At 35.4% G+C, this 25,289-nt stretch overlaps 4 protein-coding genes across 16 annotated transcripts in view; 1 reads left to right on the top strand and 3 right to left on the bottom strand.

The window, feature by feature from the left end:
* LOC108207929 (kinesin-like protein KIN-7F) overlaps positions 1-6,279 on the bottom strand; it is a 7,391-nt gene extending 1,112 nt beyond the window's left edge. Inside the window, exons 1-12 of one of the 12 annotated variants that reach the window (XM_017378428.2) lie at positions 5,916-6,277; positions 5,213-5,558; positions 4,510-4,599; positions 4,322-4,422; positions 4,124-4,237; positions 3,972-4,053; positions 3,834-3,901; positions 3,680-3,745; positions 3,448-3,572; positions 2,299-2,632; positions 1,108-2,046; positions 50-369 (exon numbers count right to left, since the gene is read on the bottom strand). In XM_017378428.2, coding sequence (XP_017233917.1) covers positions 50-369; positions 1,108-2,046; positions 2,299-2,632; positions 3,448-3,572; positions 3,680-3,745; positions 3,834-3,901; positions 3,972-4,053; positions 4,124-4,237; positions 4,322-4,422; positions 4,510-4,599; positions 5,213-5,435 — 2,462 coding nt within the window. In that variant the 5' untranslated portion in view covers positions 5,436-5,558; positions 5,916-6,277. The other 11 variants (XM_017378436.2, XM_017378376.2, XM_017378423.2 and 8 more) reach the window with 11 other exon arrangements.
* Positions 6,280-7,935: 1,656 nt separating this feature from the next.
* Positions 7,936-10,625, bottom strand: LOC108204499 (fructose-bisphosphate aldolase 1, chloroplastic). The gene is made up of 6 exons (XM_017373970.2): positions 10,294-10,625; positions 9,875-10,144; positions 9,069-9,178; positions 8,866-8,956; positions 8,478-8,747; positions 7,936-8,361 (listed from the first exon to the last, which is right to left on the bottom strand). Exons 1-6 carry the CDS (start codon positions 10,459-10,461, stop codon positions 8,083-8,085), a joined length of 1,188 nt encoding a protein of 395 aa, XP_017229459.1. The 5' UTR covers positions 10,462-10,625; the 3' UTR covers positions 7,936-8,082.
* LOC108204498 (endoglucanase 24) lies at positions 10,590-14,943 on the bottom strand. Of its 2 annotated transcripts, XM_017373968.2 has the most exons (5): positions 14,399-14,943; positions 12,198-12,497; positions 11,947-12,108; positions 11,189-11,811; positions 10,590-10,722 (listed from the first exon to the last, which is right to left on the bottom strand). In XM_017373968.2, exons 1-4 carry the CDS (start codon positions 14,816-14,818, stop codon positions 11,203-11,205), a joined length of 1,491 nt encoding a protein of 496 aa, XP_017229457.1. In that variant the 5' UTR covers positions 14,819-14,943; the 3' UTR covers positions 10,590-10,722; positions 11,189-11,202. The 2 variants fall into 2 exon arrangements, with proteins under 2 accessions (XP_017229457.1, XP_017229456.1); XM_017373967.2 differs by lacking the exon at positions 10,590-10,722 and having other exon boundaries at positions 10,963-11,811.
* Positions 14,944-20,040: 5,097 nt separating this feature from the next.
* Positions 20,041-23,533, top strand: LOC108210699 (protein FMP32, mitochondrial). The gene is made up of 7 exons (XM_017382092.2): positions 20,041-20,448; positions 21,154-21,285; positions 21,411-21,470; positions 22,440-22,516; positions 22,600-22,656; positions 22,994-23,060; positions 23,141-23,533. The coding sequence occupies exons 1-7, from the start codon at positions 20,239-20,241 to the stop codon at positions 23,258-23,260; spliced, it is 723 nt and encodes a 240-aa protein (XP_017237581.1). The 5' UTR covers positions 20,041-20,238; the 3' UTR covers positions 23,261-23,533.
* The last annotated feature ends 1,756 nt before the right edge of the window (positions 23,534-25,289 follow it).

The following is a 25,289-nucleotide window of genomic DNA, read 5'->3' as shown; positions in this document are numbered from 1 at the left end:
ATATATATATATATATGTAGAGAGACTGAGAGAGAGACAGAGAGATGACCTTGAAGCCAATGTGACAGTCAGACCATTGTCCACCTCTGGACCTTCCCTCGAAAAAGCTTCTTTGATGAAGAAAAGTCTTCGCAGCTCTACTTCCATGTAAATGGAATCCATAGGATCACCTCTGAAGAGAAGAATGAAGTATGTCCTATGAACCAGTGAAACATTGCATGCTTGCCAAAGTTCAAGTATCGATCTCTGCAGCCTCTCAAATTCTGAAGGCCAGTCTGAAAGTGTTCTGATCACTTCCTGCATTGGATCCAAACCGACATCTCTGACATTATTCTCAACTGTTTCAACCTTCAAATTTGTCTCCCTGACCTAAAATGTACAGAAGGGATCCTGTTAAGCTTAATAAAAGCTGCCACGTCTCATGTTTAATGTAAACGTCAAAATAAAATCTTCCTTTTATGTAATAATAATTATAACAGAGAATTATGGAGTGCTCAAGTGGAGGCAAGTCAAGGGCGCTCCTAAGGGCAATTCCCACCTTTTCCTCACCCCGTACTTCAAAAATCTAAAAAAATCAGAACAAAAATGTTACAGCAGCTGGCTCTAGGCTCCAAAATGGACTCTTTTTCATGTTTAGCTGAAATTAGCAGCTTCATAGGTCGTTCTCTAAAAGTAACGTTCTTAGCATATCCGAACCCGAACTAGCCAATTCCTGTCTCTTTGAGTTGAAGATTCAGCAGCCCATTCATCAGCTCCATTTATAGAACAACCTGCTGCCATCCTTGGGAGCTAATATTAATTTACCTTCTCAATGGGCAGGCTACATGTTTGGGTATCCATAAAATTACTATAAAATTCTCAATCTTACCATACATATCATGTCATTGTGTTGCATAATAATAGTCTGCAGAGCACACTCCATTGTTGACTTGAAATTGAAAAAATTATATATCAAAATCTATGCTCTTTGTAATTTACTTAACACACATAAAGGTGGTTATTTTTTGATATCAGATGAGCAAATTGACAAGTAAAAATTTAAATCATATTACAAATAGGAAATACACCGGTAAAAGATGTGGATATCAGAGAAGAAAATATACTAACCTGATTGTCAGCAGCATTATTCTCAATGTTCTCGTACTGAATCTCCGCCATTTCCTTCATTCCTGCAACAAATGTGTCAATGCTAGGAATGCCCTCATCTCCGGGGCCCTTGTTCTTCTGACCATCAAGATCATCCAGTAGGGAACTCCCAATAGAAGATTGGTAACCGTTTCTTGCAAGCCTTGCAGTGTCGTCATTATAATTGAGTGCGGGAATCCTTCTTTTTGAGTGTGGTCTTCCAGTAAAAAATTTTGCAGACTGTTTGGGTGGGGTTTTCTCATTTGGTTGTAACATCTCTAAGCTTGGTGAAGATGAGCCATTTATGAGATTGGGTCTCCAGATAGAGCTCCTAGGTGACCTCAGGCATCCAGAATTAGACATATCTGTTGAAAGGGACCACGGAGAGGGTTCATCAGGGAAATCGCCTACTAGAGTATTAGTAGTCTTCTGAACATTTTGAACCCTCCACTTCAGTGACCCGTAATTATAGGAGTTTTGGGGGTGACTAACTTCGCTGGGTGATGATGACATAATTTCCTCGTCTTCCAACTCCCCATAACCACTTACTGATTCCGACACTCGTACATTGTCTTGACGAGCTGACAGGATAAGATGATCAGCAGTTTCATCCTTGCTTGACTCTTCCATCTCAATACAGCAAACCTCCTTGCAGATGGAATTAGGATCTTCTTCAGATCCCAGAGCTAACCCTTCCTGGCCTTGAAACTGACCAGATCTAAGGAACTTTCTTCTATTTGAAATTGATGAAGACGTACCATCAGATAGGTCTTCCTCATCATCTGAAGAATGGTGGGGATCTTCATTTTTCCTTTTGTCTTGGCGAGAAGAACGGGCATTTTGAATCTCACATAACGCGTCCTCAAGCTTGGCTTGAGCAAGATCGCGTTGCACAGCTAGCTCTTTCATCTCTCTCTCTAACTGCATTACAAAAAGAAACACCTGATAAGTGCCAGCCTACGAGTAGATATGCTACTTAACAATACAACTTTTTTGAACCGTAAAACAGACACTAGAAATAGCAATTATTCAACTTTGAGACAATTGTAACTTAAAGAATTCAATTTACTTGTGAGACATAATTTGCATCAGGTCCATATTATATTTATTGTGCTGATAAAGACATTAATAAGTGGACATGAAGAAAGGAGTGGCCTTAAAAGAAAAAGTTACCTTTTCTATATGAAGATCTTTCATTCTCAATAATACTGTATGATCAGAGGCGAAAGTAGGGGCAGGAGTTCTTAAGGCACCTTCTAATCGAACCAACTCCTTCTGCAAATGTCTGACTAAGGCTTTATCTGACATTACAACATTAACCTTAGCATTTGTGCTCACTTCTTTTGCGCAATTGGCGAACAAGAGGGTATTTCTAGATTGCTCAACATTGCTTAGAGCAGGGCTCAAGGTACAGATGATGGCGGTCCTGGCATTCCCTCCCAAGCAGGGTTGTAGAATTCGCGTTAGCTTTGAGTCTCTGTAATTTACATGTCCACGCCTTCCCTTGCTACATTAAATCATAATTATTAGCATATAATAAGTATATGGACAAGATAGTTGATTAGTTGCTACCAGTAGGGACCCAAAAGGCTAGATGTAAGAATATATTGAAGTAACACAAACACATGGATTCATGGTTAACCAATTAGGATGCTAACTATTAACAACATATGTAACTAGCATTGCATTGAGTTTGAGGTTTCTGATTCATTATAGATCACCTTGTGATATTACTTCTGAAATATATATGATATCATCGTGTCAACTAATTAGAGTAAGAATAGCTCAAACTAATTTTATGAATAAAAACATTACTATAATACATCTTAAGGGTCATGTTCAAAAGAGAACCATAGAACCCTTACCTTATTTCTAGTATTAGGTAGGGTTCTGCAGCAGCACTTAAGTATTAGTTAGGGTTCTGCAACAGAACTTCACATGCAAAAAAATGTCAATATCTATGTATTATATTTTAAAATTATTTTTGACACACACAACGATGAAAAAACATGAAAAAAACATGTATTTAGATTTAGATCCTAAAAATCTATTTAAAATTTAGGATTCTGCAGCAGAACCTTAGTGTTTCTATAATTCTATTTTAAGGACTGGTTCTCTCTTGAGCGCGACCCTACATCTTAAACATGAAATCCAAGCACTAACACGCAGATCTCTTACGTTAATGTCATCAAACAAACTTATGCCAGGGAACCAACCCCTAATTCTTAATGTTGATATAATATTTAAACAGTGAGAAAAATGTCGGATATAGTAAAAAAATATATATATAAATTATAAAGTATTGGTTAGTAGGTAGTCAACCTTAGCTTGTGAATAACAGTTGACAAAGTCAGCAGACTACGATTGATATGGCAGCCTTCTTTCAGTCTGTGTCCAACTGATAATGCCTGAGACGCACGCTCACTCCCTGCCAGATCAATAAAATTCTGCAACAAAGATCTTAAATTATAACTATGATCACCGGGCACTATCTTCATTAGCAATTAAAAACTATCAAGGAAAGTGACTGCAAAGTAAGATAAATAAACTGTACCACACTGGCTGACAGGGTTGCTGACTTGCCCTTTCCTACGAACTCACAGGCAGAGCTGTCAATCGTCTGCAGGAGATAACCATGTGGATTCAGTTCTCTAATATAAATGATAAAGTAGCTTTAATCAGACAATCAGAAGAGACCAGGGGCACACCAATTTAAGAATTTGATGAGACCTAGAGCTTGTTTCATTCAGGGAAGTCTCTTCCATCTGTCTACGAGCTGCAAGGATAAAATTACAACAGAATATAAAAACACAAACTTAACTATTAACGTTACACAGAAGTCATACCTTCACAGACAGATAGAAGCTCCTTGAGATGCTTCTGATCCCTCAAAATTTCTTCTGTGAGCTTCTCCACAACCGTCCCTTTCTAGAAATATAAGATATGTTAATAGAAAATATATACAACACAAGCGGGAATTCAAAAATCATGACTATACCTCTGGGTCATCTAGGAGCCTAAGTGGAATACTGTTTGTGCTGAGGAGGTCTCTAACATCTTCATTGTATATCTCCAGTGCAGAGAACTTCAGAACAAACACTCTTTCTTCATGCTGGATAAGAGAACAATGCTGTCATGTCAAGAATGCATAGTTGGGAGAACTTGACTGAATAAAAATCACTGAATTTGTCATTACTCTTTGTATGTAGTCATATATCTCTGAAACTGTATACTCTGTTATTCCAAGCATGGTGTGTGTTTTTCCGCTGCTTGTTTGCCCATATGCAAAAATACTTGCTGAATCACATGTGGAAGTTCATTCAATATTAGTTTTGTTGTTGAGGCCATGTATAGCATCACGAAAAGCATCATTACTGCACTTACAGTTAATACCACTGACAACTGAAAGAGCAATCTCTTTTGCCCCTGCATCGTATACCTGCCTTGTCGAACAGTCACCCCCAAAAATTCTGTCTATGTTGAAAAGGCAAAAGAGAAGCGCTGATTAGATAACTCCATGCATATTAGCAGATAAGGATAGTACAGGAACTCCAAATCATTTTTTTAGTACCTTTAATTAATCTAAACAGAAAAATTTTCACCTGAAGAATGATTTATATAAACTTGTGTCATCCAGTTGCCTGTTCTTACACTAGTGTAAAGTCACTTATCCATGACAATCGAAATGCAACACGACAATTGGAATGCGGCTTTTGTTAAGGAAAGACATAATGTGAGACCATTTAGTCTTGAATTGGATACATAAATCACTAGGCTCACTTAACTGAGTAGTTTGTGAAGTATATATAAAAAATTATCACCCATGCACTCTCCTTCATGTTAGTCAATAATGTGTAATTTTCAGGTAACATGGCTCTAAAGATCTACATTTACTATCAGAATCTCGAAACAGATCTTGGAACTTGTAACAAGATCCGCAATTCCAAATATGAAAATACCGAGCTTAGGATGACAAACAAAGCAAGTCCAAGAAATGACCCTTTCAATATTTTGCAAAGTCCAGGAAAAATGTTGCAGTACTTTGAAAAAAATGAGAGTCTACATAAATTGATGATAATTTCCTTACCATACGTATAGGCAGTTGGAGACGAAGACCGTTCATGAAGGCTGTTGCGGAACAATATACTGGTCTCGTTGATGCACTCCCAATCGGAAACCTCATTCCTTGCAATCTCCTCGTCACTCAATGGCCTAAACCTCACTAAAACAAGAATCTTCTCCTTACGGGAACTTATGCCCCCTTGCATCTTTTCTAAATCCGTCGAATCTTGTTCACCAGCAGCCCCCATTTCTTACCCTCCAAGACTCTTACAGGCTCTATTCTCCCTCAAACCGACTAGCACTAGTAAGAAAAGGATTTATCCATCACCTACGTCAATACAAACCCGAACTCTTGCAGCACCATCTTACTACTGAAACAAAGCAATACAGTTAAAAACAGGGTCCAAGATTTTATAACTGCAAATAGAAAGTTACTTACAAATACAATTAACAAACCAGCCAGAAAGAATTGAGCAAAAGTGCAGTTACGTGATTTTAAGCGACCAGTTCTCCTAAAATCTCAACATGTCCGAGAAATACTTTTTACCAGTTAAATTAAACAGGTGTATTCATGACGGTGCCTTTTATGGAAGTCACAAATGCAAAAACATGCTACAGACAGGGTGGGTCCCGGTGACCACATCATCACATCATAAACAAATTAGGCAATTTATTCACAAAACACACTGACACACAGAAATATACGAGTGAAGTGAAAAGATTATTACCACCTTGTTGTGTGTATTTCAGAAACACAGATAATAACATTTTGAGGAGAAGCTTCTCTGCAAAACTAAAGAGAACGAGGAACACGCGGAACTTGAGAATGTAATAAATACTAATCATATGTATATTCTCTCTCTAGAAGCTGTAAGAAAGAGGAAATTGTGTAGTGAAACCGGGGGGAGAAGAATGGGTAGTTGATGGTAGTGGAAGTTTGCATATTTACCATTTTACCCGTGTTTTCTGCCTAGACCAAAAGGTCGTGGCGAAGAATAATACAACTCCCTTCTCATTACCGGACAAGACCGGGAAAGTTGGGATTTCAGACAAGACCGTTGAATGAGATGGTAAAGTTGAGTGAAAGTGTGTTAATTAATGTAATTAATTACTGTAATAACGTCCGTTTGATTGTTTCCTTATTTCGATACATGTGTGTAACTGTGCAAGGGGGTGTTTGGGGAAGGCTTAAAAGTCCGGCTTCTGAATTATAAGTTAGAAGCAGTTATTTGTACCGTTTGTGTAAGAAGTCAAGAAGCACTTATAAAAAGTTAGGAATGCTAACTTTTGTTTCAGGACTTCTGCTTATTTGCCAAACATTTTAACCACTTATAAGTCTTAATTTACTTCTAATTTCTTCACCACTTCTTTACTTTAAGCAAAAAGCACTTATTTTAACCTTACCCAAACGCCCACTAAGTGTGTTCTTTTAGGGTTTTTTTTTGACAAATGTGTTCTTTTAGGTTGATGATATATGACATCCAAAATTTATTTAGGCCTCCTTTCATCTATTTTGTACTCTGAGCCTCTGAGGTGTATATGAGTTGCGGGCACTTTAATATCTAAAATATAATTTTATAATTTATTTGTTGCATTTATTTTTCCTCAATAAAAGTTTAATTATTAAATTTTTGTTAAGAAAAAGAAAACTTTAAAAATATGTTATCGAATATATTTTATAAAAGCATTAAATTAAGTGCTAAATAATGAACGTATAGAATTAAATGGGACATATAGTACTAAATTATCCTTTTGAATTGATAAGATATGGTTGAAATGATAGAGGACAAGACTAATTTGGTAAAAAAAAAGTGTGCATAAATAAATTTAAGATGTGCATATATCAGCATCTTTCTTTTATTATTTATTTAAAATTTTATCTTTTCCAATTCTAGTGATATAAAATAAAATTTAAAATCCGATGTTATCTTATAAATGTTTTCTCAAAATAGGTCTGAATAAATAATTTTATTCAAATTCTGAAATAATATATTTTTAACAAATTGTTACCATATTTATATGTGAATAGATACGAGAATCCGTGCTTTAAATATAATATTTATTGTATTTTGTCTCGGCTATATATGGGATTTATGTCAATAACATACAAATATCATTAGTACATTTCATGAACGAAAAAAGATCGATGAATAATCTAGGTCTAGATTTTTTATCCATACGGATAAGAGTTGTGATGAAAAACTGATTCACTCAAGAGTTTCTTTAATCCAACTTTTTTTTCGATAAATATATATAATCAATAAATAATCAATTATTTTAAACCACTATCAAAGTACCGTGTTAAACTGTTATCCTGGCGGTAGACATTGGGGGACGGTGACGCGGCATGGCGTTTAATAGTGTAGTTGTTTAATTTATTTTTAAATTTTTTTTGTTGAATTAGACTTTGGAAGTTAAATTTTTTTTTGGAAAAAAAATCCTAAAAAATAAGTTTTGAAACTATATTTTATAAGAGTATTGAAATGCGTGTCAAGCTGTCGAAAAGAAACGTATAGAATTAATTGGGAGAGGCGGAGGAATTGTAAATGTAATGCCAAGGTGGTTATGGTATTGCAATGAGTATACAATCTTATTTTTCTTCATTGTCGCAGGAGTCTATAGCAGCTCTAGTTATGTTTCTCAACGTCTTCCCAGGACGGCTTTATTATTTTTATTTTTATCCAGCTCTCCTAATTCAATTATATCATTCGAAAGCATTCTTAAAATTTGATGGTGGCACACACTAGCTAATCTCATTAACATGAAGTTTTAATTTATAAAGTGACTGAATTCATGTCATAAAACAAAAACAGTTTTCACAACTATATAATTGAATTATCTTCTTCATGGATTGGCTTTCTTCAATGCTCTTGGGTACTAAGGGATATTAGATGATCAGTACACATAGCCCTTGACAAACATGCCCTTCTTTGCTTCCTCTGACTCACCTTCACCAGTGTACTTTCCAAGTTGAGCAAGAGAGTTAGCCTTGGCCCTCACAAGCAATGCCTCTTGAGCTGCAGCCACGTTCTCTGGTAGTCCTCCCCATGTCTTCAGACAGGTGTTCTGAAGAGCCCTGGCGTAGGAGAAAGACACGTGCCATGGGTTCGGAGATTGGTTCATTGCATTCAAGTTGAGTGTGGCTTCAACTTCAGATTGTCCTCCGGACAAAAACTGTTTGAGCACAATTAAGTTCAACGTATTAGTACATTACTAAGTTTGTGTATTTTTAGTAAATAAATTCTCCCCTGAAATGCCTTGAATGAATAGTTCAGTTTTGAGCAATGTACCATTATTCCAGGGACAGCTGGAGGGATTCTTCTGTTGAGGAGCTTCAAAGTGTAGCCAGCAACTTCTTCAGGAGTGGCTCTTTCCTTGCATTCTGCACCAGGGGTAACCATGCTTGGCTTGAGGAGAATTCCCTCGTATAGGACATTGTTCTGGGAAAGATAGAAGAAGACTTCAGCCCAAACTGCTTGAGCGACTTCAAAAGTCCTTTCAATGCCATGTTCACCGTCAAGCAAGATTTCTGGCTCTACTATTGGCACCAATCCATTATCCTGAAGTTCCAAACATTATGCAAACAATAAGTGATATGTGTGAGTCTGTACGAAGAAGAGTTCATATTTAGCACAGCAAAACTGAGTCTTATACTAGTATCTTGAGATTTTCTTGTACCTGGGAGATTGCAGCATAGCGAGCAAGGCCCCAAGCAGCTTCTTTGACTGCCAAGGCAGATGGGCCATTGGGAATGCTTACAACAGTACGCCTGATTGATGAAACATATGTGTTTTTGTTATTTATGCACATGAAATTGTAAGAGTTTCTCTACTTGTTTAAGAATTTTAGAATGACTATGGGGAATCTATATAAAAGTATACCATTTGGCAAAACGAGCCCCCTGTTGATAGTAAGCAGCAGAGCGTGAAGCAAGGCCATCAAGACCTTGGCACCAGGATTCATCATTTGAACCAGCTAGGGGCACCAAACCCTGTTAAAACAGCATTTAAGTTTATAAATTCATATATGTTCCAAGGGACATACCGTTACTCCTATAAGTCCATAACCATTATAAAACAGTGTTATATTTCCAGAGTTAGTTTCAGTATCCAGGTTGATAAGAACCTAATAATCTTAATGCTAATTGCTAAACCGACAGAGGCTAAAGAAACTGCCACGCATGTCCACTTCTATTTTGATTAAGGTTACTGTTATTCTTAGTTGTTTTAGAAGAGTTTTCATGTTCCTAAACTAAACTGGTTCTCATATGAACCGAAACCTATACTTCAAGAACTCAGTCTTAAAAATAGTCTATCACTATAATTGAATCAGTGTCAGAATGTATATACTAAAGGGAAATTATGTCCTCATCATTGATGTTACATCAATTATATCTGGTTGAACATTAAATATCTTTTTTAAGAAAGACTGAACTATCTAATATTCGTATATAGTTGGATAGTCTCAACTCTTAAGCATACCTTCCACTGACCTGGGGCGATTTTGAATCTTGGGTTGGGTTAGTGTCCGTATTTATACACATTTTACTTTCTTTTTGTTCTAAAACTTACTGAAATTTGTGTGAAATAACATCTGCTACAGGGGATACAGTTTTGAGGATTGATTTACTACTACTACTACTAAATATGAATATCAAAATATACTGCTTTCAGACATTAATATGTACCTTGTCAGTTTTGATACCGGGAACAATGTTCTGCTCCTTAAGAACATCAACAATTTTCTTCCCATCAACTGTTGATTGGTAAAGAGTTTCCTCAAACAGGATAGCACCAGAGACGTAGTTACCAAGCCCAGGAACCGAGACAAGGAGGGTACGGTATGCTTGGCGGTTGGCCTCAGTGTTCTCCAGCCCAATCGAGGCTAACCTCTTTCCACATGTGGCATTCGACTCATCCATGGCCAAAATTCCACGCCCCGGTGATGCAATAGTTTTCTGCACCCACAAGATCATGAGAAAAGATATAAACACCTTACTTCCTTTTACTTCGTTGTAAAACCATGCAGTATTAGTGAGTTGATATTAAGTTGTACATTATTTTAAGACCAAGTCATAAAGAAAAGCAACAAGATTGGAGAAATTACCGCGGTCTTAACAAGCTCATCGGCATAGGAAGCTCTAATGTTTATGGCGGAGGCAGCTGTGGGGTGGCAGCGGACGACAGAGACTGAAGGCTGGCGGAGGGTCTGGCCCTTCACCCACTCAGACTTGTCAAGAATAGTGGAGGACTTGAGAAAGGATGCTGAGGCCATTGTATGTTAATGTTATGTTCAAGTGGAGTGAGAATGTGAACTGTGAGCTCTTAAAAACAAAACACTGGTAGCCTTAGGCCTCAACTTATCTTATCTCCTCTCAAGCTATCTCTACTTCTCAATACCACTCACTCTACTCTCACTTCATCATTCTATTTATAATTGTTTTTCTACATCATCTAAGATGTCTCTTTTGAGGCTACAATAGATTGCCCAATTGTTGATTGCCATCTGCACAACAGGTTGTCCAATTGGCATTGCCTAGACAAGTGGTTCATATTGATCAGTTTTTTTCCACCTTAATAAAATTTACAAATATTTCAAACCATGAAACAAAATGTTATCACTCATGTTGAGGAAATGGACAAATGTATCAATTTTAGTGCAGATGTTAATTTGAGGTTATTATATTATTATCCAACTAAACCAAACCCACACAAATAGGGAACTTGAATTTCCCTGTTTTTGAGTATACTTCATTTGGGCTTTTCTTAATTAGTAAACCAAGGTCCAGGCCCATCATTGCAAGCATGGAAGCATCCAACTTCATAAAGAAGTTTAAAACAGCAAACACAAGAAGTTTGTTCACAGAAACTCATCCCAAGATTCAAAACACTGACCTCTTCCTTCTTGGCCCTTAGCACAAGATGAGAGATATAATCACCCTAATTTAGACGTGATCCTGCCTAATGTTTAATGAATAATACAATGATATTTCTTTAAATACCTGTGTCAATCAACTTAAACTGGATTAGGATTAGCTGCAAAATACGCCAGTGCACCAACAAATGGTGCATTAATGTAAGTAGTGGGTTCAGATTTTCTAAAATCAACTCGGTCATCTTCATAGGTATCGTCTTCTCCTGGACCACCCACCACAGCCCCAACTAGTACATTTGGATTAGGATCCGAGGAGTTATAGTAAACTGATCCCTCCTTACATCCAATAAATTGAGGATGATCCTTTAGTGAAGGAAGTGATGAACCACGATGATGAATGCGTTGTGGAAAATAGTTGCTATAGCCAACCATATACGACATACCCTTGGGGTTCTCACCTAAAATGTAGTCAACTTGCCTTTTGGCGATTTTGCGGAGCATTGATGGACCCCCACTAATGCTACCACAATTTATAGTCTGTGATGACCTTTCTAAGTAATTTGCATAAACTAGCAAAAGGAAGGAGATCGTTGTTGCGTGCTGCAAGTTGCTCCCACCCGGCCTGTAGATAAGGCCACCAGGAGTGTAGTCTATGTGAGAATAGGATGATTCTGGTATAAGAGTGCACATGAAGCTATCTGCTGAGGCTTTATACGATTGGAGTTCATATATGTTTCCTTGCAAAACTTCCTGCATGCAGTCAAAATCCCAGTTCATTTTAATGAATATATCTGGTGCCAACTGTTAATATTAAAAGAAGATGTATCCACATGTAATATGTCATTCTAGTTCAAAGTGCCATAACCCAAAAAGCATGTGACCAACCTTGGAAACAAGGACATTAAGGCCTGCATGCTTATTGTCCCATCCGAATTCATTAATATTATCATCAGCTCCAAGTGTTTTACCATTGTTTTGTAGGTAATTAAGGTAAGAACCATCTTGGGAAGCCCTCCTCAGCCAAGCTGCTCCCCACAATAATTCATCCTGCAATGTTTTTTAAATGTATAAAAAAAACCTGGAAGTTTTATGAACTCTAATGAGAGCGTTGTAAGAATACAGAGATGAACTTATACCTGATACCCATCAAAATCACAATAATATGGGCACACGCCATCTCTAATGTTTGCATTGTCACTATAAGCCCCTCGATAAGTATCTGCGTAAGCAAAGACCCTTGTGGCAGTACGTAACAGAGTATCAGCGTATCCGGGATCAGATGATCGAAAGGCCATAGACGAAGCTGCAAGAGCAGCTGCTGTTTCACCCGCCACATCAGAGGCTGGATTTGGTGCATCCACTTTGTAAACAGTTCGAGCAGTATCCATATCTTCTGGCCTTTCCCAGCAGTTATGATCTATAACTGGATCACCAACCTATCATAGAACATATATGCACGCACTTATAAAAACACAACTCATGATTTCAACTTCCGTTTAATAATGTTTCTTATCAAGTTGACATAATTAATCAAAAGAATCTTTTGAATGCTAAGTTGTATTATCATAATTAGAAGGGTGCAATTCACCAAACATGCTTAAAACAATATAGATTTATATTTCATTTCTAACACAGGTCAGGTGTATCTCAAATATCTTATCTCAGCACAATAGCTTAATCTATAATCATTTAGAATATTGCATGTTTACATAAATTTAATGCTAGACAATCTTTAAAAGCTGAGACACGTGAAGTGAAGACAGCAGCCATTGAGACATAAACAAACATGCTTTAAGAAATACAGTACTAATGGTTATGGCGATTCATGGTTTTCACCTTCAGTTATAAAGCCTAGGACACTGATAGGTGGTTGCTCAACAAGTCCAAAGTAGACAGAATTAATCATGTTTTTTATGCCTTTAGTTTTGTGCACAATTAGGTAATTGAACGGACCTTAACAAATCAGAATATAAAAAGCTATAATATAAGATTAGGCTACGTTGTTTCTAGAAAAGTAATGGTCGCCCAGAAAAAATATACAGGCCTTAAATACGGTTAGTATACATGGATCATGTCTTTCTACTAGCTTGAAATAGGCACATACTGGAATCCTCTCGAGTTGGTAGGGTACTACTTATGGACACTAAGGTCGAATATTGACCCAAGAAATCTTTCAATTTCTTTACGAAGTTGTGGTGGGAGAGGTGGGAACTTAACAAGACCGAGTTCTGTCTTATAAATAGGAGATGTTCTTTGTAACAGAACCGCTCCACTTATATTTCGAAAGATACTACCACATTAACATTTTGAAACCTCTGATTTTGCATTCATTGCAAGTAAGCATTAGATGAAAGCCTGTGATTCTCATATCCCTAAAGACTAAAGAGACTGGTAACACATACTATTGACATATATGTTCAAGATATTAAAAGTTGCTAACCTTGTTTGTCAAAAAAACAATTATAGACCTGCACACTAATCAGTGACCAAATAAACAGTGAAACAGGACCTGAGTTTTACAGTTATTTTCTCATCACACATACTGCGTCTGTGACTTGCTACACATTTCAATGTAGGTGAGTGCTCAAAGTTGTCAAACTCAAGTCCACAATATTAGAAACCATTTGTGGGATCCAGTATTAAAATACATACAAATTAGTAAGTATAATTAATAAAAAGGACTCATCAAGCAACCACCCTCTCAAATTTCTTCACGGGTTGGTTTTCAAATAGTGTGTGTCACTCTCTCCTTCCAAGTCCATTGCACCACATAATAAATAACTTGTCTCTTCTTCACCCAATCACCTCCTCTCTTGCAAATTTCAGATCCAACCATTTTTTCCCCATCACTAATACACAGCAATAGCTTATATATTCATTTATATATAATTTTTCAAGATTAATATAAAAATAAGAGATTATAAAACACATAGTGCCAAAATAAAATATAATATTACACTATCCGTCGTTTGCTCAAAAAGAGAAAACATGAGTACAATTATTTAACAATATCAAAAAATACACGCAAAATCGGTAAAATATATCTTTCTAAATAGCGGACCAACATTCTTCGGTCTTCTTTTCATGTACGATGGTTAGATATTAAACTTTTTCGATAAAAAAAATTCCTGACAACGGCTAATTTATCATGAATTTATGACACATCACTTTATTTACGAACACACATTATGACAAAAAAACATTCATAGTATGGTAATGCCATGGACAATTTTTTTCCTCAAAATTTGTCTAAAATATATCCTGTGTATTTGTTATGAAACAAGCATTATTGTTAAATAAAGATAATGAGTGATGAATACACTAATATTGAAATTACCTGCACATAAATACGGTCAGGTATGGAGACTGTTTTGAGAAGATAATCAGTAGCCCAACGAAGCGCCACTAAAGCATTCCTCAGCTCTCCCGGCGGCATCAAATCTCCGAACTCAACCACCGACCAGGCCACCATTGTGGTCGTAAACGCCATCGGAAACCCAAACTTCACATTATCTCCGGCGTCATAGTAGCCGCCAGTCAACTCCGTGGTCTCGGCATAGCCATCACTCAGCCCTGAATTTTGGCGCCAACTCAGTCTCTGGTCTCCCGGCAAATAACCCGAACGCTGGCCTTCGAAAAATAATATGGATTTGGACAATGCGTCTGGGTAGTTAAGGTAACTTGAGTCATAGGTTGGCAAAATGGTTAAGAAGATTAAGACAAGGCGATGAAGAGAAGTTGAAAACGTTGATGTCATGGCTAAGACAGGGGTGGTGTCTAAAGATGAAGGGGCCGGGTTTTATTTTGGAGGGATTTATTTATGGTGTCACGGGAGAGAGGAGAGAATCTACCAAGTGCCGACAGGATTACTGAAGCCGTGAAGGCGAGCAATATATCATTTGCATAAATGATATTTTCACGGGTGAGCGGAAATCGAATCCAGAACCGCGGTTAGTCTTTGCATAAATGATATTTTCACGGGTGAGCGGGAATCGAATCCAGAACCGCGGTTAATCTTTTACTAAATCTTATAAAATTCTTAAAGAATTGGAAAACAAGTTACAAGAAAGAAAAGGCAAGTAAAAGTTTACAAGTGACTGGTAGCAGAAGTAACAGTGACTAATAATGTAACATCAAAGCTACAAACACATTACACATGGGTAGGGCGGTTCTATTCTCACTGCTGTATAGTAATAACTTGTAGTTATGGGAATATCGAAAATAAAGAAATGATAGTAGCAGTAGTAAATTTGATAGTTAAGGTTAAGGGTGAAGTGAATTTAAATGAAGGCTTAAATGTATGGGTCCCTTTCATGCTTAAATTGGTAAAGGATATAAATTAAGTTTCGTGTTTTAATTGCTAGAAACAAGAGGAAAGATGAACAGTTTGGGAAGAGGTGGAAGAAAATGGAGGTAGGCTAGAGGATGCCTTTTGAGTTTTGGGAAGTATACATATAGTACATCATAACGGGATAAATGACGATTTGGTCACTCAACCGAATTAGAACTTGCAGTCGAGTTAACACTCACGTTGGCTATAAATCTGTTATGTCAGCAAGCTTAATCAGCTTTTCGTCCAATAATTAATGTTAGCAACGGCTGTCAACTTGATTGAAAATTTCCTATAAACCATTTTACTCAGACACAAGATATTAATTACTCCCTCCGTCCCTTTTTATTTGTCCATTTTGGAAAAAAGAACGTATACCAAGGAATAATTGATTGTATGAACTTTTTTATTAAATACCTCTAATTAATATCTTGAAAATGGTGGAATACCCCTACTTTATGTTTTGAAAACATGAATTCAACCAAGTTTTAAATAAGTCAAGCCTTGAAAATTGAAATTATGGAGATATATTTGAAAAATTATCATTAAATTAGTTTTGAAAGTATAAATGGACAAATAAATAGGGACAAATTTTTACTTCCAAAGTGGACAGATAAATAGGGACGGAGGGAGTATATAATAATTAGAGTATAAACTTTCTACTGATTTGGTTTGTGAAGCAAAAGAGAATGGTCGAAATCACAGGCATCAAGTCGAAAGTGGTTGCCTGGTTGGTAGGCAACAAATGCAACTTGTGATTTGGAGACAGGTGAATAAACAAAAATCCCAAGTTTTAAAAGCAAAGTAGGTCGATTGACATGTTAGAGTAATTTGACCCACCACTCATAAACCAGCATTTGGTATCAGTTTCATTTCTTGTTTTCACGGTGTGTTTAGAAACTTTGCCGCATGCAAGTGTAATAGGAGTGAACTTGAATCTACTCGTTAATCCCCACGTGCAAGCAGCTGGAATAAGTGATCAAGCACTTTGATTTCAGCGTTCCTGCATAATCGAGTTTTATGAGAAAGAAACGGCAAAGCTCCGTACATTTAATGCTTCGTGCATTTCTGAGGCCAGTTTCAAGAGTAAGAGTGTCTTGCTCAGTAAAGAAAACCAAAACATTCGAACAAAATGTATGTGCCTGTGAATTTCATCAAACAATCAATTTCTAGTGTGATATGCTGCAGCTTGAAACACATTAAACTGTTGACAGAGATCAGAAGAACAGGTCAGTTACCTGATCAGCTGGTCATTTTTTGGTCTATTCCCTACAAAACAAAAATCAAAAACTGTTAAAGTCCCCCTCGCACTTCCCTTTTTCCTGCACACTTGGATAAGAGCTGGTCACAACATAACAATTTTTTCCGATCATTAGGTCAATCTCAACCTAAATTCTTCATTCATGGTTTTTCTAGACATGTAACAGCAATAAGTACCACCCCAAACAGATGTACGTAATCAAACTGCATCCATGACAACTATTAACACAATGACCACACATCAGTTATAGAAACTAAATCAATACACTTTTTCAAGGGACACAACAGCAATTCCAAAAAGTATTAAAAACTTCAATTTAAGACCATCCACACAATCCTGACACAAAAAAAGAAAAAGAAAAAAAAAGGACCATCCACACATGTACATGAATATAGTTTTAGGAGGGCTCATATATAATTTCAGCACATTCTAACATGTATGGCAGAAGGGAACGTCTAAAGATTAGTTAAAGTTGAACAGCTCTACATGTGATTTTTGAAATTGTATACATTTTGCAAAGTCAAAATAAAAAAATAATAATAAATTTTTAAAAAATTAGAATTTTTAACTTTTCAAATTTCTGCCTTTTAAATTAGAAATTAGTTTATAATTTTCTATATCTATACTTCTATACTATTTATATACTTATATATAATAAGCGTAAGGGAGATAATTTGGTCGTATGGTCCTTGGTCCAAAAGCTTATCATCCGTTGGATCTTATATTGAACAAATAAGCACCGTTAGATTGGAAAATTAACTTCTGTTCTACAAGGCAACTGATATCACCTTGCATGTTTATAATTCCTTTTCTGAATCCAAAACAAATTCTCTAGCCGAAACATTAAAAGTTTGGTCGGTCGGTACTTGTGCCGAATAATGGGCCTATCTATACAATCAATTATTCCTTCTAACCCAAACGTATTATCTTTTCTATATTTTCTAATTAAAACGACTCAATTTTCCAAATTAACATTGAGCAACATATCAATTACCTTTTTTAACTAAAACACATCATCTTTTTAGATTTCCAAACTAAAACGCTCATCTTCTAAAATAATACGGGCAACATAATATAAAAGATAACATTATTATATATAATATAAATAAATAATTGATGATATTTTTAATATTATCTATTTAGCAAACCTTTTTCCTAATTTTTTTTATTTTTAATTTTACTGTTTTTAGTTTATTGAAGGCATTGTTACTGTTGTATATGTGTGTTTTGTTTTGGAGGAAGATAGAATTGATGAATCTGAATTAGATTAGGTTTGTTTGACGATGTGGAATTGTTATGAATTGTTTCGAAAGCGAAATAAATTAGGGAGGGTATTCATGTTTATTTTGCCTCGATAGTAGGAAGAGAGAAGCGGAAGTAGAGGAAGATTATACTGTACATTATTATTATAATATTAAAGTCGAAACATAAAAAGTTAGTTGGTGCGTCGAGTTTGGTGAGCCAGTTGGTCGATCGACAGACCTCTTTAATTCATAACATGTTATAATATATTTTTTTATTATTTATTAAATCAAAACATAAAAAAATTAGATTATTATGAAGGTCGGAATTTGGGTTTACGCTTCTCTTTAACTTATATATCTTCTATACTATATTATTAATTATTAATAACGAAATATTAAAAGATTGATTGTTTGATATATATCTGGGTTTATCGGTCTTTTTATATTATAACAAATAAATAAACATATTTTAACATTCTCATATTGGTAGTATATACGATAAAATAACAAATATTATAAATCACCCGTGCATGGCACGGGTTGTAAGCTATTATTATACGATTAAAACCGAAATATTAAAAATTTGGCCGATCGGTCGATATGTGGGTCGAGACACGGGTCTATTTATATTACCAATTATTCTTTTAATTAACTGAAATATATTACTTTTTATATTTTCTAACTAAAAAAATTCAATCTTTTAAAATAATATCGAGCAATATAGTGTTCAATTTTTTAACTAAAACATATTATAAAATTAATTAAATTTATAATATATACGATAAAATAACAAATATATTAACTGCCCGTGCATTGCACGGGTTATAAGCTAGTAAACTTTATTCATAAATAATATAAATATTTTATTTCTTACTTATAAGCAAAAGTCAATGAAACATACACAAAAATTTACATTTTTTATCGTTAAATAGGTAAGGATATTGAACATATCACTAACAGGAGTCTGCGGATTCTTGATAAAATGTCGCAGAATTGATAGGATTCAGGCACAATACTTCAAAATCGCATTGAATTTGGTGGGATTTCAAAAAACTTAAAATACACTAAAGAATGCCACAAAATCCATCATTTTATGAAATCCAAAAAAAATCCATCACCATTTAAATACCATCAAATTTTAATGAATTTTAAACAATCCCAATTGAATACCATCGGATTTTAAAGCATAATTTAAAATCTCAACTGAATACCACCAGATTTTGTAGCATAATTCAAAATCCCAATTGAATACCTCAACATTTTAATGGATTTCAAACAATCTCAATCGAATACTCTCGGATATCATTAATGCAAAAAAATGCTATAAAATCTCAATCAAATACACCCCTCTAAAAGATACAACTTTCTTTTCATTATAAATCGGTTTTTGCTTTTTTTATCCGTCTGTATAATAAAACAGAATCATTTAAAAACAAATTAAAAATTAAAAAATAGTTTTAGAATTTCTAGTATATATGGTCCTATGTTTAATAACACAGTTTTCCCTCCGTCCCACCAATTGTTTACATTGGGTTTGGGTACGGAATTTAAGAAATATGTATAAAGAAGTGGAAGAGGAAGAAAGATGGGTGAAGTGGTTGGACCCATTATTTTTTAATCGGTTTGGCTAGTGTGTGCCCATGGGCACATGCTAAGCACTAACATTAATAAAAATGGAAGGTTTTGATTGGTGTGGTTGTTGTAACTGCAGGGGGTCCACCATTATTAAAGAAGGTAAGCCAATAGAAACCCTCCAATTTCATAAATTTTGGTGCTTAGTGTGTGCCCATGGGCACACCATAGAAAAACCATTTTTCAATATATACAAGAGAGATAGTGAAATAAAAATAGTGTGAAAGGGAGAAAAAGTGATAAAGTGGTTGTACCCATTGACTTTTTTGAGAAAATTTTGTAATGTAAAGAATTGGGTGGGACGTCCGATAAACGAAACCGTAAAGAACTTGTTGAGACGGCGGAGTATATATGTTCCTAATAACATGTGGACTTTTCTAATTCTTAAATAAAATTATTCAAACATTTTTATCAAAAAAAAAAAAATTTATTCAAACATTTTTACTGACGTGTAAGTTTCACTGCCTAAAAATAGGGGAAAGAATAACTTTGCAACAATAAAAGGGAAGGTATAAAGATTTCTGCGCAAGAAACCCTTGGGTATAAATGGCGAAAAGATCAGAATATACGTCTTCTTCGCACAAGCAACTCCGTTTTCTCTTTCTCTCCGCGTCTCTCTATATATATCATACACAGATACACAATAAACAGACATCAATCCTGTTTAATTGAACTCACGAAAATTCAGTGAGATATATGTGAAGTAATCGATGGCTGCTTGCAAGCGAGTGTTTCAATTAGGGAGCAATTCGGCGATTTGCTTATCCAAATTATCAAAATTCGAATTAGCAAAGTCCAAACTGTACGGAACGGCAGCTGCTGCTTCGAATTCGAGTGCCAATCAGTTGAGTTATCGCAGTATCTCTCAGCACGTCAACCTCAATGGTTCTCGCGCCTTTCTCGTCGATACCTTAGCTCTTGTAAGCTCATTTGTTTTCTCGTTCTTGTATACAGAATTTGTCAATAGATGAAAATTGTACTTGTTCTTAGGGCTCATAATGAGGTTTAATTATTCTATTACTAGATGATTGGATACGAGCGGACTTGTTTAATTTGACTCTTTATGAATTTTGTTTTGTGATTTTACATGTTAAGAAACTCGTAGTTGATAGCGATATTTCTCGAGGACCTGTAGAATAAGAAATACTATTACAATCTACTTGCAATCTTGTGTCAATATGCGAGTTTGTATAGCACTGAGATTTAATTATTAGCTGAAGTTTAGTCGATCATTTTCTGTCATCTGTAGGGTATATCAATATAAAGAGCTTAGGGAAGAGTTAAAAGTAGATTTAAATGTTCTATTTCTATGTAATTGGATGCGAGCACTGAGTTTTTTTTTGGTGTATTACTTTGTTCGTGTTTGTGTCATCTATCGATGATGTTTGATTTTGATTTTGTAGTTGTATATGTCAAAACCTGTAGTTGACGGATACAATTTTTCTTGAAGAGTTGTTCAATAAGTGGACCTGTTCATAAAATATTTCAATCTCTCTGATGTCTTGTGTGTATATAGCATTGTAATTCACCTTGGACTTTGGTTTAATTGTTTTTGTTATTTACAAGACAGGCATACTAAGTGTTATGTCAATTGAGAAGATTTTGTGTGCCTGTTATTATGACAGGTGCGCAGGCTAGAAGCGCAAGGGGTCCCTTCCCAACAGGCCGAGGCAATAACAGCTGCTATTACTGAAGTTTTGAATGACAGCTTGGAAAATGTATCTCATGCATTCGTTTCAAGAGCAGAGTCGCAAAAGGTTCTGTTATGTCATTTTTTGTTGCTTAACTTCCACAGTAATGCTTTGCTTAAAAAAGCTATCAAGATAGAATCATTTGGCTTTGCTTGAAATGTGATTGACCTTCGTTGCGTTGGTTGTTATAGGGTGAAATGCTCCAGGAAGCTAATCTTTCCAAGTTCAAAGCTGAGATACAGAGCTCGCAGGTACAGCTGATTTACTTTATGGACATGCAAGTTATGGAATACAATGTCAGCCGACTTGAAATTCTAGATACTAGCTATATTGATTTTTAGATTTGTTAAATTGAAATGAACAACTTGAGCTCTCAGTAGTAACTTAATAGACGAAACTTAATAGACTTGAAATTCTAGATACTAGCTATATATGAAGATTGGTTTCACCTCTAACCTGATCTGAGCTGATCCTTGCATCCAACGGATCCTAATGCTTCCACTTGTCTTGAGTTTGAACTGTTGATGTATTAGAGTTCATTCTATTATATTGATCCTTGTGCTTAATACCATCACACACACACACATAATGCGTTATATTGGTATACAATGCACAATAATAGGAGTTTTGCACCTAAAAACAAGTAAAATTGGTGTATATACTCTCCACATTCTACATCTTTTATCTTTCCATTTGATACTTGTATATTGATACATTTGTCTTCGTACAAAATGCAGGCATCCCCAACAATCTTAACTTCTTATATTATATTAGTAGCTCGTGTTATCATAAGAGCTTCTTTTCCAAGTTGTGAGATAAAACCGTATATAAAAAGTTGAAGTTGCTTACATTAAATTAGAGCATTGGCTGCTCAGTGAAAAAGAGGTTATCAGTTATCGTGCAAAAGGTGATTAGTTACTGTGCTTTCATGGAATTATAAGTCACTGAAACAAACAGAACTTAGTCACTAATACAGTAATATGTACATCACTCTTAGTGTGAATCATTTGATACATGGTGTGACGCCCAATTAGGGATTGAGAATACTTTTTGTTGCATGAGAAGACATCTGATGCAGGCAACGTAAGTTTTAGGTATCTCATGCTGGCTAGAATGTGAAACTCTTTGGTAATCTGTAATGGCAAGACTGCATTGAATTTGCTTATGACAATATTTCGGACCAGACTGTATTTCATTCTTGAAAATAAATTGTGTTGCAGGAGCATCATTTTTCATTGTTGCAACGCGAGACTGAAAAGCTGCAGAATGATATAGGGAAAATCCGTAGTGAACTGAAGTCTGTCTTCCAACATTTGCTTATTACTTTCTGTTTTACCCTTGGATAATTTTCTCAAGTCTAAGAATTGCTATCTAAAACAGGTACGAGGTTGACAAGGTCACTGCTGGCCAGAGATTGGACTTGAATCTTGAAAGAGGGTAAGGACATTTTTTTTTTTTTTTTGTGATAGTATCCGGTAGAAACATGTAAAGCTCAAGGTGGAAGTAGAAATAAATATGTGACATACTTATAATTAAATATTGTCTCGAACAATTTAAAACATTGTATTAGTATTCTTGATATTGGGAAGTGTAGGCAAATAATTTTATCATCATAGTACTTTTTGTCCTTTTTATGTACTTATATTTTGTTCCGCTGCTGTTATTTCCAATTTACAAATTTTAATTCGACTTGTACTGATGTTCATGTATTTATTAGCAATTTTGGTTCAAGCTCCTTTTGTGTCTGCTAATTGCTAGTTGCTATGGAGTGTAGGCGTACACGTGACGAGCTTGCAAATCAGAGTACAGAAACCACCAACTTGAACAACAAGATTGACAGGGTGAGTTTCTTCATTCTTGTTGCGCGTTTGAAATAATTGCTTTGCTGGGATAACTTTATAAATTTTTATTTTGCCAACAGGAAATTCAAGGAATAAGGGCTCAGTTGGAAGGGGCAAAGTATGATATTATCAAATACTGCATAGGTACCCTCGTCTCCGTTTCTGCAGTTGGTCTTGCTGTACTCCGCATCTTAATGTAGGGTAAATAAAACTTCAGATGGTGGCACTTTAAGAGAAGGGGGGTGCCAATTGTTTGAGGCCACAGATTTATTTGTTTTGCTCATTGTTCTCTCTCCATTTTGGTCATATCTGAGATTTGTGGAAAGAGTTTGGACAGTTGTTGGTCTCATTGGATATGGGAGAATAATTACTACTAGAGAAAATCAGTGCACACTAACCTGATTTCTTTTGTTGTTTGATTCCTGTCTATTGTACCTAGCAAAGAACGATGAGATGGGGAATGGGGGGTGGGGGGGGGGGGGGGGGGGGGGTTATAGGTATATAGATTTTGATATATTACTGATTCACATTGTTTTGAGTCGCTCTTTATTCTAATATGCATATATGAAATGTTCAAACTGCCTAATTCAGGTCTTAAGTATTCTACCAAACTAGTCATATCAATTTCAGCTTTAGACAAGCTGAGAATTGCCTTGGTACTGTTGTTATGTTGTGGTAACATATAACATTAACCGGACATATATGATAGCACTGTTCCCCTTATCCAATGTGTATTTGTAGTCTGTAGATGGTACCTATTCGAATACAGTTCTACCATATTCTCGGCACTACTAGTAGCTTGATTAGGTAAGTTTCCCTTCTATCGTCACGGTGTTGAGAGAATTAGAAAAAAAAATTGTCTACGAAGTGTATACTTCTGTGAGGACAGATTACTTAGCTCACCAATTAAATACATATTACACACATTTTTAAACATGCAAGCCAAGTACGGAACCTAATTAGAATATAAACACCTCTAGCATGCTTATACAATATATGCATTAAGTGTTTACAATCTTTGCTATCACCTCTGTTATGTATTTAGAAATTGTAAATCTAACTCCCTGTACAAGGTTAATGAATTGATATTTTTTTTCTGCTATTAATTGTTTAGTTTTTATGGATATGTTTTACACTTTAGTGTTTGTAATCGAACAATTAAGTACCCAACATCTTTTTGTTACTATATTGTGTTAGGATAATGCAAAAGAAAATAAACATTATTACCAATATCAACTGAACTACTTACTATTGCTGTCCATCTTTTCATGAAAATTGGCACTTCTGATCTTTTCACAAAATTGTGAAGCAGGTGTCCTCATTTGAGATATGAATATCTGAATTTCTCAACCAGTGAAGTTATATTCTTATATATCGAAATGTTGGCTGACTTGACTGGCTTTCTTATCTATACTGTAAAACGATCTCTATATACTATTTGGTCGAATACTGATCCCTATATGTGATTTAATCGAATATTCAAACCGTAAAAATCAATGTCATTTGATAATATTCTCGTGTTTTCTTATTCTGATAGAACATGATCTATAAAAGAATGTGATGTTTCGATAAAATATTATTTTATCCGTCAGAAAATGTTATGTATTTGTTTTCAAAGCAACAAATCTGATCCTTGTATCGTTTTGTGAATATTTGTATTAAATTCAGTTAATTTTGCGTAGAGTTAACTGCACTTTCGAACCCTTAATTTTGCTCCAAATGCAGTTTAGTACCTGGAATTTAAAACGTGACAATATGCACTCTACCCTTAACATTCGCTTGCAAGTTGTGCCCTTTGTTCATTTTTCTGTTAAAATCGTCAAATAATGTTAAGTTTCACGCGGGCTTATGGGTAAGATTTGTGCATCGCCACAGTACATATATTTATTTGCTTCTTCAAAGCACACTTGCATGAGTACAATAACAACATAAATATATGTAGGGCCACACTTGCTTTTAATTTTTATATTTATCGGTTTCGGTTACCGAAATCGAGCCGATTATAATCAAACCAGGGTTTTTTAAACCGCAATCGAATCCGAATCTGAACCGGCGGTTGCGGTTTTTGATTTTAAAAACCGAAAATATATGGTTGTGGTTTAGGTTTTGTCCAAAAACTAAACCAAACCAGTCCATGCCCATGCTTTCCACTAAATATATGTCCAGCGGTCATGCACAAATCTTACCCATAATACTCAAGTAAAACTTAACATTAACAGAGATATTTTA

The sequence above is a fragment of the Daucus carota genome, chromosome 1, assembly GCF_001625215.2.
Source record: "Daucus carota subsp. sativus chromosome 1, DH1 v3.0, whole genome shotgun sequence".
Taxonomy (NCBI): domain Eukaryota; kingdom Viridiplantae; phylum Streptophyta; class Magnoliopsida; order Apiales; family Apiaceae; genus Daucus; species Daucus carota.
Note: the sequence above shows the minus strand (reverse complement) of the source record. Positions and strands in the feature narration are given on the sequence as shown.

Excerpts from the sequence above, each read along its gene's own strand:
- LOC108204498 (XM_017373968.2), bottom strand. The coding sequence starts at position 14,818 with ATGACATCAACGTTTTCAACTTCTCTTCATCGCCTTGTCTTAATCTTC. Across the intron at positions 12,498-14,398 it reads CTGACCGTATTTATGTGCAG|GTTGGTGATCCAGTTATAGA; the intron begins GTAATTTCAATA and ends GTTCTATGATAG. Across the intron at positions 11,812-11,946 it reads TTAATGTCCTTGTTTCCAAG|GAAGTTTTGCAAGGAAACAT; the intron begins GTTGGTCACATG and ends GACTGCATGCAG.
- LOC108210699 (XM_017382092.2), top strand. The coding sequence starts at position 20,239 with ATGGCTGCTTGCAAGCGAGTGTTTCAATTAGGGAGCAATTCGGCGATT. Across the intron at positions 21,471-22,439 it reads CTGAGATACAGAGCTCGCAG|GAGCATCATTTTTCATTGTT; the intron begins GTACAGCTGATT and ends ATTGTGTTGCAG. Across the intron at positions 22,657-22,993 it reads GACTTGAATCTTGAAAGAGG|GCGTACACGTGACGAGCTTG; the intron begins GTAAGGACATTT and ends TATGGAGTGTAG.
- LOC108204499 (XM_017373970.2), bottom strand. The coding sequence starts at position 10,461 with ATGGCCTCAGCATCCTTTCTCAAGTCCTCCACTATTCTTGACAAGTCT. Across the intron at positions 10,145-10,293 it reads ATGAGCTTGTTAAGACCGCG|AAAACTATTGCATCACCGGG; the intron begins GTAATTTCTCCA and ends TTGTGGGTGCAG. Across the intron at positions 8,748-8,865 it reads GCTATGCTGCAATCTCCCAG|GATAATGGATTGGTGCCAAT; the intron begins GTACAAGAAAAT and ends TTGGAACTTCAG.